The sequence below is a fragment of the Vombatus ursinus genome, unplaced genomic scaffold (assembly GCF_900497805.2).
Source record: "Vombatus ursinus unplaced genomic scaffold, bare-nosed wombat genome assembly UNPS02014932.1, whole genome shotgun sequence".
Lineage (NCBI taxonomy): Eukaryota > Metazoa > Chordata > Mammalia > Diprotodontia > Vombatidae > Vombatus > Vombatus ursinus.
Genome location: NW_020954710.1, coordinates 1160751 through 1170811, shown reverse-complemented (window position 1 = coordinate 1170811; position 10061 = coordinate 1160751). Strand labels below are relative to the sequence as shown.

Sequence of the window (10061 nt, the reverse complement as noted above, 5' to 3'; positions counted from 1 at the left end):
CTCTTCATTTTAATTTGCTACCAAACTATTTTACAAATGAAGCTGGGGAAGAAATTAGAGTATATTCAACATTATTTACTATTTTTTTACTTGTAACACCTTACACAAAGATATACTGGATAAAAAGGAAAAAAAAAGTCCCCACAACGCTGAAAAGTAAATGGGGCTCTTTCCTCTTAGGTGGAGATCTACTTTTATTGCAATCTTCTTCTTTGAGGTTGTTTAATGGGTGCAGGAGCCTTAACACTAGTCAAACCCTTAGGAGAAAGAATCAGGTGCTTGGTCTTTAGTCAAATAATTGCTTTCTCCATTAATGGGTTAAATATTTCTGGAAGGAATAATACTATCCACTTAGGGACAAAGTTAAAGCTTCTTAAAATGTAATTGTAAAAAAACAATCTTTTCTAGTGTTAAAGACTTCCTTTGCAAACTTAACTTAAAACATCTATAGTAACCACTAGTCCATATGTATAGGGAAACAGCAAAAGTAGAAAAATCACTCAAGGTGAATTTATCAGGTAACCTGCAGGAATCATCAAATAACCTGAACTGGTAGTAGAACAGAAGCTTGCTTATACATTGTAAAAACAAATTTTAGATGGCATTTTTATATGTATAAATGTGCCACCCTTTCTTAGCCCCACTGGGCTTACTCAAAGCATAATTTATTATAAAAAACAATATATGTGCTTTACTAGAAGGTATAGTTGGAGCTGCCATGGTTAAGAACAAAGCAATGCAAAATTTTCTGCCCAATCATCCCCCAAAAGAAAAAATAGAAGCTTTACAACCTGCAAGTTCACCTCAATGAGTTTCCCATAGTGGCTTTACAACCTTATCAACTAGGAGTAACAAAATTACCTTAGCTTACTTTTCAAGCTAGAAAGTCCCCATGGGGATAGATTTTATATTGATACTGACATGTGGCAACTAGACTCATCTGTAATAGCATGACATTGGTAACTGTCCTTAATGTATAAAAAATAGAGATATAATTTTTTAATGTTTTATTAAATATCTACATTTCTGCATCATCATCATCATCATCTTTGGCTCTGAAGTGCATTTTTCTGAATTCCCGTCTGCTCATTGAAGGACAAGGTGGAGAAACTGGCGGAAGGTCCTTGGGGAAAAGAGTAAGATATGGAGTTTGTTAATGAAAATTGTTATTATTTCCAACCAAACTGGCCTCCCTGCTGTTCCTACCATGACATTCCACCTAGAATTCCACACTCCTTCCGTGCCTCGACTTCTTAGAATCCCTATCAAGCACTGCCTCCTCCATAAAGTCTATTGAACTCCCGCTTCCTGTACCCCCTCCCACTCCCCAATTACTCTATGTCCCCTCAAGAGAAAGCAAGTTGTGGACAGGGCTGATCGTCTTTCATCTCTATGTCAATAGTGGTTAGCACAGTGCCTGGCACATAAACATCTATGGATTTGGAAGTTCCCTCCAATGATGCCAATCCCAACCCACCTAATGCTTGCCCATGGCCATCAGTTGGCCACAGGAAGCCTCCCCAATGTACTAGAGGAGTACCTGGCAGAGTAAAGAAATTGCTTGTTGAGTGAATACATTTCATCCACTTTGACTTCTTCTTGCTCGTTTAACCATAACTTGGGAACTTAGGAACACTGGCACCCCATCGGATGCCAGACCTAAGGCTAGAAGGGACCTCCAGCATCCAGCCCTTTCATTGTTACAGATAAAGAGAGGGCCTCCATAAGTGGCAGAGCTGGATGTGAACTTGGGGCTGGGGCCTCCATGTGTATAATCTTTCCACTCTAACACACTGCCTGCCCACCCTGTTATTTTTCAAAGGGAAAAGAGAATAAATGACTTATTCTTACTTGCATGAGCTCGACATTTCCAAAGAATCGATTCACTGGCATTGGCTGATTGCTATCTTCGTCTAAAAAGATGCTACTGTCTATGTGGCACGGTGTCTTCTGGGGATCTGCCTCCGACCCAGCCTCCCCGAGCAGCACAGCACCATGCTTACACATGTCTTCCTCTAGCAGATTTTCTTTATATTTTGAGGGGGCCAAGTCATTTTCAGTCTTTGTTAAGCAACTGTTGCCCACCTCTCTGGAGTGACCGTGATGAGAAAGCCCATTCTCATTCCTTTCTATTTGCTGCTCACAAATCTTGGAAGTATTAGCTTCGTTACTTGGCGGCAATGCTTTGTGCTCAGCACGCTCCAGAGGCCCATTCTCACTTGAGGTTTCAGATGCTGTTTTTGACAAAGAAGTTTTTTCCTTTTTGGTAGTTAGTTCTCGTAATTCTGACTTGATGAAACCATCTTTTTCATACTTCAGTGTCTTGGAAGTACGTCTCTCAGTTGCTTTGTGTGATGACGCCTGTCAAGAAAGATAAGCTTAAGGAGAAACCAGTGAGCCCATGGGACCTAAGACTATCTTTTGTTCATTTCACATTAGGGGGCAGAATGGTTTGTTTCAACATCTTAAACAATATAAAAGATATAAATGGACAACTCTAAAAGAAAGTTCTTTTGCTTTAATACTATTATAGCAACACAAATTTAAATCAATGATTGAAAAAGAATTTGGCAAAATACCCAAATTCTACTAGGGTTGTTATACTTACCTAATTTACCTAAGTAAGTGGATATGTTTTGCTATATAAACAAACAGAGAAAAGTCATGACTACACTACAATCTTCTTATCTTGGGGGGTCATCAGATCAGTTTTAGGATATTTATTAAAGATCCTTCATCCTACAGATTTAAAGAACAGGCCCAGAGAGATGAAGTATCTCGCCCAATATCACACAGGTAATTAGAGGTGGGATTTGAATCCGGGCCCTCTGACTGCAGTCAGGGTTCTTTCCACTATAATTTGCTGCCTCACAAATTCCACTTTTCTCACATCTGTTAATTCAGTAATTTGCAAAGGAGGATAACAGACCTATTATAATTGAAAGTATGTTACAGTAGGTCCCATAATAGTGAGGCCTCCAGTCCAACAAAAGAGAAGGGATTAAAGTAACAAATAATTGATTTGGTGGCATTTTCTACTGACTCCCTCTACTCTTTCCAAAAAGGCTATTAGGAATGAATTGAGGAACAAAATACAGTAAAGCTCTCACTGGATTGCACTTTGTGTGTTCTCTATCACAGGAAGGATGACAAAGGAGAGGAGAGGCTGAAGAAGTGGGTCCATGACTCATGAACATGACTCCTCACTAAACATTAAGGATAAAAATCGCTGATCAGAGAAAGTGTCTCTTGGGCATCAACTCTAACAGTTTCATTCACTTTTTCTCTAAGACTACTCTCCTCTTTGGAACTGACGATCATTAAAAATGACTTCACAATGATGTATCCAAAGAGTGTAAAATAGATAAAACGGGTCTATGGAAAATCAGATTTTAAAGCTCTTCAGACAATGAATGAATGAACACCATCTTACCAAACACACTGTTTTTGTAGATTTGGAAACATCTACTTCTTGAGCCGAGGCAGCTCTGGTTGCTGGGCAGTTTTTGCTCCTTAGGCGTGCTGAAGAGCGCACCCCGTCTGCAAGCTAAATCAGATATTGAGAAGTCAGGGAAGCGCTGGGAGAGTGCAGAGACCACAGGAGACAATCAAAGAGTCTGAGGAAGGTAGTAAAACTTGGATTTATGTAGCAAGCATGACTTTTGAAGGACCAAGGGGAGTAAAAAGTACAAAATACAAGCTCTTAAAGCAACTGCTAGGTCATCAAGAAAGGCAAAGGTTCTGTTCATATCTATTTCAAGATAATAACAAGCATTTTAATAGCTGCCTACTCCGTGCCAGGCACTGTGCTAAGCACTGGGGATAAAACGAATGGCAAAAGGACAGACCCTACCCTCAGGGAGGTCACAGTACAATGGGGAGAGACAACCTGCAGACAACTGGGTACATACAGGATATACACAGGGTAAACTGGGGGTCATCTGAGGAAGGTGGTGAGAACCTTTCTGGAAGTACAGAAGAGGGGTTTGAGATGGGAGCCTTTGAAAGGCTTGCAGAAGGAAGGATTTGAATACGTTGCTGTGAAGCCCATTTTTATTTCTGTCCCAGTGTTGGCCCTAGAAGCCCAGAGTGAACTAGAATAGCAGCCCAAGTACTTACTAAGTATCTACTACATACCCAGCACCTTTTAGGTGCTGGAGGTCTGAGTACAAAGAATGAAAGGATCCCTACTCATGAGTTTGAATTCTAAGAGGAATGTCAGATAAAGCAATCAGAAAACACTGCTGGAAAAAGAAACTGTAAGCATAGAAAACATAGTTCAGAAGAATTTTCCTGAAAAAATATCAAATGACTCAAATTTAAATGCTTTTAAAATAAATTCAATTTAATAAGTATCTACTATGTGCAAAGCACTGTGCTAGGTGCTGGGGTTACAAAGACCAAAAACAACCTAGTTCCTGCCCTCAAGGAGCTTCCACTCTACTTTTGGGAAGATTGAGAATATTGTCCCTCAAAAAGGAGAATACTTCTTATAATTCTAGGAATTTAGAATTCTTTCTTGGTCCTTCCCCTTCATCTTCCAAGAGACTACCATAAAGAGTTCCAATACACTGTTGAGGGATTTTTCAGCTGTGCCTGACTTTCATGACCTCATTTAGTGTTTTCTTGGAGAAGATACTGGAATAGTTTGCCATTCCCCCTCTAGCTCATTTAACAGATGAGGAAACTGAGGTAAAGAGGGTTAAGTGACTTGCCTAGGGTCACAAATCTTGTGTCTGAGGCTGGATTTGAATCCACAAAGAGGAGTCTACCTGACTCAAGGTCCACTACACTATCCACTGTCCCACCTACTTCCCCCTCTTCCCCCTCCTCCAATACATTACACAAGAATCAAAGGTGTCTCTGTGTAGACCAAAACACACATTTGTCCACCAAGTAGGAGGGACTTTAGTTTTTCCTTAAACTTCTATTCAGTAACTAGAACTAACATAAGTTAACATGGAAAAAAAGTCCGAGTTCTTATCTTCCAAAGAATGAACGAACTTATAAATTATAGGTAGAAACAGCATTAATTTATTTCATTTTGTCAAATTAATTCCGATCTGGTAAATTTAAGAGCCCCATAAGCTTTAAGAGACTGTAAGATACTGGGGGAAAGGGGAATTGTAATAAAGCCTTATGAAACTTTTCTAAAGCCCTGGTAGGAGCTGTTTGGGGTTTTGCTTGTATTCCTGGTACATAGCACACATAGCCTGGCATATGTGAAGCACTACAGAGGTGCTTAATAAATGCTTGTTGATTAACTGTACTAAGGATGAGAGAAATCCACAAATGGGGGAGAGAGGAGTGAATAAGGAGATATTTAAAAAAAACCTGGATCTTTAAATAAGGGATTCCTCAACTTTTCCAAGTGTATCTTATGACATGGGTAGAGAAATCCAGAGGATATAGTAAATATTCAGCTCATCAAAAGACAGAGAGAGGAAAGGAAGGAAAAACCCTCAACGATGTGTGGAAGGGCAAGGTAACTGACCACATGATGTGTAGCTCGGAGGGCTTTTAAGAGTTCCTAAGCCACTGTAAATCAAACACACTGCTGGAGTTTATTGAGGACCGTGCTTCCACCTCCTTAAATCATGACAATATTACAGAATGCTTGGGATGAGAACATTCCCTGGCAATGGGCATATGAACACAAACTGATGCCAAGCCTCCATTAATATCTTTTGTCATGAATAACCATGATAAATATGTTGACCTGAAATATCTAGGTTCCAATTTCACTTCTAAATCTAAATAATCTTTTTATTTACTGAAGGTTGACCAATAAACAAACCTATTAGGGAGCATAAAAACCCTTAACATAAGAGCTACATGTCCTCTCTCAATGTTTTGAAGATAATCTACACAGGTCCAGAGGAGTACTTGCCCCTTTAGCCTGGGCTTTTATTATCTATCCAAATGGTATCTTCTTGTCTGATAATTTCAGGGCTTTGGGAGAATACTCCGGGTGCTTTTGCTAATGACACTGCTAAAGTCTGGGAAAGTAGCCGATTCAAACAAGAAAATCTACTACGACACAGAGTCTGCTGTGTGTATTTCCCATGTCTCTTTTCTAGGATTCTCTAAGCTGAGTTCCAATCCTTCCTTAGGAATGTTTATTTCCAAATATTACTTCACATCTTATTTTTAGGGGGATCAAAGTGGGCTGACCGGATTTCAACAAGCCTATGATCTTGGAGGCACATCACTCAATGTCTCAGGCCTCAGTTTTGTCATCTATAAAATGAATGTTAGGCTTGGGACTGCATGATCTCTAGTGCCCTTTTCAGTTCTATGCTAATTCGGATGCATTAGGTTTTCTGTCCTTAGAAGGCAGTGCTCTGCGGACAGTGAGAACAGACTGGAATGACTGCTCATCTCTTCTTAACTTGCACTGGACGTGGCCTCTGGGGCAGGTAATACGTTCTTTAATCAGTGGAATCTGTGAGTTCATCAGTGCACTTCTTCCAGTGGTAAAGGTGACAATGTATCCCCACCTTCTCATTCTGGGCAAAGCTTGTCAGGTCTTTGCCATCAATCCCCTGGTCAGGAGAGAGGGTGTGCACCCCACCATGCTGGGGGCTACTTTCTAGATCTATCAACATCACATGGCTAACATGCCCAGGGGTGCTCAGTCCGTCATCATCTCTTGTTTGCCTCCTCTTCCTGTCTCACATCTCTTTGATGGTATCCTGTATACCACCTCCTGGTTGACATGCTGCTGCCTACTCATACCTACCCACAACTTTACTTCTCTAATGGCTGTGGCATTAGTCCATGACCCCATAGCTCTCCTGCATGGCCACATACATTCGTTACAACCTATGCTCAAGCCTCTTAGGTTGTTAAGTTCCTGGAGGGCAGGTATCCTCTCTTATTACTTAGTATCCCAACACAAAGTATTGTTTGTATAACTAAACTGAAATTTCTCCCATCCTTCTCAACACTGTAAATTACTTTATCAGTTAAACATGGAGATGCCTCTTAGGGAAATCCCTATTTCCAATTCTATGGAAATAATAATACTTAATATTTATTTGGTGCTTGAAGGTTTATAAAGGACTTTGCCCTCAATTACCTTGTGATAAGTAGTCAATAAAAGTATTATATTTTTATAAAGAAGGAAACTGGGGTTCAGAAATGTTAAATAATTGATCAATGTCACAGAGCCATGGTGTGAATCTTCTGGTTTAAAATCAATGTTCTCTGTGTGCTACACTTCCTCCCCTCACTGTTGCCCTGGTCTAGGAGACCAGGCATTTTGCAGTACAGGTTCCAAGGAAAGAAAAGCATGGAGTAAAACTATAAAAACTTCAATTCTACCAATATTCACTGAGTGCTTACTACGAGGATGCTGAGCACCTAGACAGAAGAGAGAGAAGGTTGAAGAAAAAAAAAAAGGTCCAGCACGAGAACTGGCATTTACTTAGCTGAAAGGTTTGTTGTTCAGTCGTCTCTGACTCTATGTGACTCCATTTTGGGTTTTCTTAGCAGAGATACTGGAGTGGTTTGCCATTTCCTTTCTCCAGCTCATTTTACAGATGAGGAAACTGAGGCAAACAGGGTTAGGTGACTTGCCCAGGGTCACACAGCTAGGAAGGGTCTGGGGCTGGATTTGAACTCAGAAGATGAGTCCTTCTGACTCCAGAGCTGGTACTCTATCCATACTTCACCACCTAGCTGCCCCAAGCTGAAAGGTTTACAGAGATATTATTTGAACCTCACAACAACTATGTGAACAGTAAGCACTACAGGCAGTATTTATCTTCATTTTACAGAAGAAATTGAGATGTGAAAAAAAAATGTTAAGCGACTTGCTCAAGGTCACACATCAAGTGACTGACAGAAGGGGTGGGAACCTAAATTTCTCTGTATGCCAAAACCAGCACTTTATTTACAAGACTCCACTGCCTCCATGGATCATAGATTTAGAGCTAGAAGGAGCTGGGGAGATCATGTAGCCCAAACTTCTGCCTTTTATAAAGAAATTGAGGAGTAGAGATCATAAGATCATAGATTTAGAACAGAGGGGCCCTTAGAGGCTAGGGAGTTCTACACCCTCATTTTACATGAGGAACTTGAGGCCTTGAGAAGTTGCTTGAGGTTAAGTATAAGGTAGTAGATGAGGAGTACATAACAGAAACGGGGTTAGTTAAGTGACTTGTCCAAGGCCACACAATAGAATGTGACAGATATTGATCTGATTCAGGTCCTCTGTTTTCACATTCAGTCCTCTACCACATTTTGGGATTACAGTTTGATTCAATTCAACTAGCATTTAGTGATGTCAGATAGTGTGCAAGGTGTTGGGTACAAAGATAAAAATGAAACCAGCCTCTGAACTCAAAGAGCTAACAATTGACTAGGGGGAAACAACATACACAGATAAACAACAAAGCCAAAAACCCACAATTTGTGTATATGTACATGTGTATGTGTGCAGCTGGGTGATTCATTTAGGTTAACAATTTTGGGGTGGGGGTTCAGTTAGTCAATCAGTCACATATTAAGCACCCACTATATGCCAGGCACTGTGCTTAGCACCAAGGATACAAAGGAAGGTTCAATACAGCCCCTGCTCTCAAAGAGCTCCCAATCTCCGATAGTTAAATTGGGAAGGAAGCAGAATTGAAAAAATTCTCCTAGTCAGGCACCTGGATAAGAGGGTGCAGACTGGGAAATTGCAGGAGGAATTCACTACACAAAGTACGGAAACTGAGGCAAGGATACACTTCTGGCAGTGTGACCTAAGTGTAATATAATTCCACCACTGTTCCTGTCTCCCCCTCCTGACGCCCACCTTAGGTCCCAAGTGAGACACAGCCAGGGCCCAGAGATGTTTGGAGGGGTGGGCCCGGCACCCCGAGATCCCAAAGCACTGGGGAGGGGGCAGCCCCACGGCCAGGGCAGGTGAGCATCCTCCGTCGGTGCCCTCAGTTATCTGACCCAGCCTGGACAAAGAACCCCCAAGGGGGGAGCCCCTTGTCCGTGGGGCGTGGCTTAAACTGATGGACCCGCCCCTACAGAAACCCTTAAAAAGGCGTGGCCTGAACCCAGGGACCCGCCCCCCCGGCCTCCGTGGGCGTAGCCTAGAGCACCGCAGAGGGACGAGAGGGCGTGGCCTAGCGCTCCTGGGGGCGCGGGTCCTTCGAGGTGGTCGCGTGATACTATCCTTCTGCGGGGGGGGGGGGTATTCTGGTGGGCGTGGCACGGGCGGAGGGATCCCGGCCCCACACCAGCCTCTGGCCCGAAGGAGGGGGACTGGGGTAATGGGCTCGCGTCACAGGCCGCGTCCCGGGCGGCGCAGTCCACCTTACTCGCCCCAGCCCCCCCGGTCCCCCGGCCTCTCCGCCCCTACCCCCGTCTGGACGCCGCGGGCCGCACTCCCACGCCGGGGCCACGGGGGCACCCGTTCCCTCACCTTCCGGCTCCTCATGAGTCTGAGGCGCCGCCGCCACCGCGACGTCCCCAGCTCCCGGGGCTAACGCTCCCTTGCGCACCTGACCCGCGACCCGGGGAGACACCAGCCCGGGGCCGCCGCGTCCTCCGACGTCTACGGCCGCCTCCGCCAATCAGGAGGCGGTGCCGCCGGGTCACGTGACCCAAAACACGTTCGGTCCCGACTGAGAGGAGGCGGTACGGACTTCACGAGGCCGGGAGGGTGGGCGGGACTTAGCGCCGTGGCGCGGGAGGAGGGGGGGAAGGGCGGAGCTTGCGCGAGCGCACGAGCCGCCATGTTTGTGAGGGGCGCGCGCAAGGGCGGCCACCTTGTGTCCGCCATGTTTGAACGGGGTAGGATGAATCCATAATCAGTTATCCAGAAACTTGTAGTGATACAATGACAATGAATGAGACAGGAAATGACCCAGGGTTCTCAGATAGATGATCATGGGGTCATGGATTTAGAGATGGAGGGCGCTTTAGGGGTCATCTTTCCCAATGCTCATAGTTTGCAGATAAGAAAACTGAAGTTAAGTGACTTGCCCAAGGTTACCCTGGTAGGGCTGGGATTTGAACTCAAGTCCTTGAGGATCCTGCAGTTTTGCGGGCTGACTGAT

The 10061-nt window shown here is 43.6% G+C and overlaps 1 protein-coding gene across 1 annotated transcript; it reads right to left on the bottom strand.

The window, feature by feature from the left end:
* Positions 1 to 992: 992 nt before the first annotated feature.
* On the bottom strand, positions 993 to 9529 carry LOC114029403 (UPF0688 protein C1orf174-like). The gene is made up of 4 exons (XM_027843811.1): positions 9425 to 9529; positions 3434 to 3547; positions 1852 to 2361; positions 993 to 1123 (listed from the first exon to the last, which is right to left on the bottom strand). Exons 1-4 carry the CDS (start codon positions 9437 to 9439, stop codon positions 1019 to 1021), a joined length of 744 nt encoding a protein of 247 aa, XP_027699612.1. The 5' UTR covers positions 9440 to 9529; the 3' UTR covers positions 993 to 1018.
* Positions 9530 to 10061: the final 532 nt, after the last annotated feature.

Bases quoted from the DNA above. Each gene is read 5' to 3' on its own strand.
- LOC114029403 (XM_027843811.1), bottom strand. The intron at 2,362-3,433 runs GTAAGATGGTGT...CTTTCTTGACAG, and splicing joins CTACAAAAACAGTGTGTTTG to GCGTCATCACACAAAGCAAC. The intron at 1,124-1,851 runs GTAAGAATAAGT...CTTTTCCCCAAG, and splicing joins GAAATGTCGAGCTCATGCAA to GACCTTCCGCCAGTTTCTCC.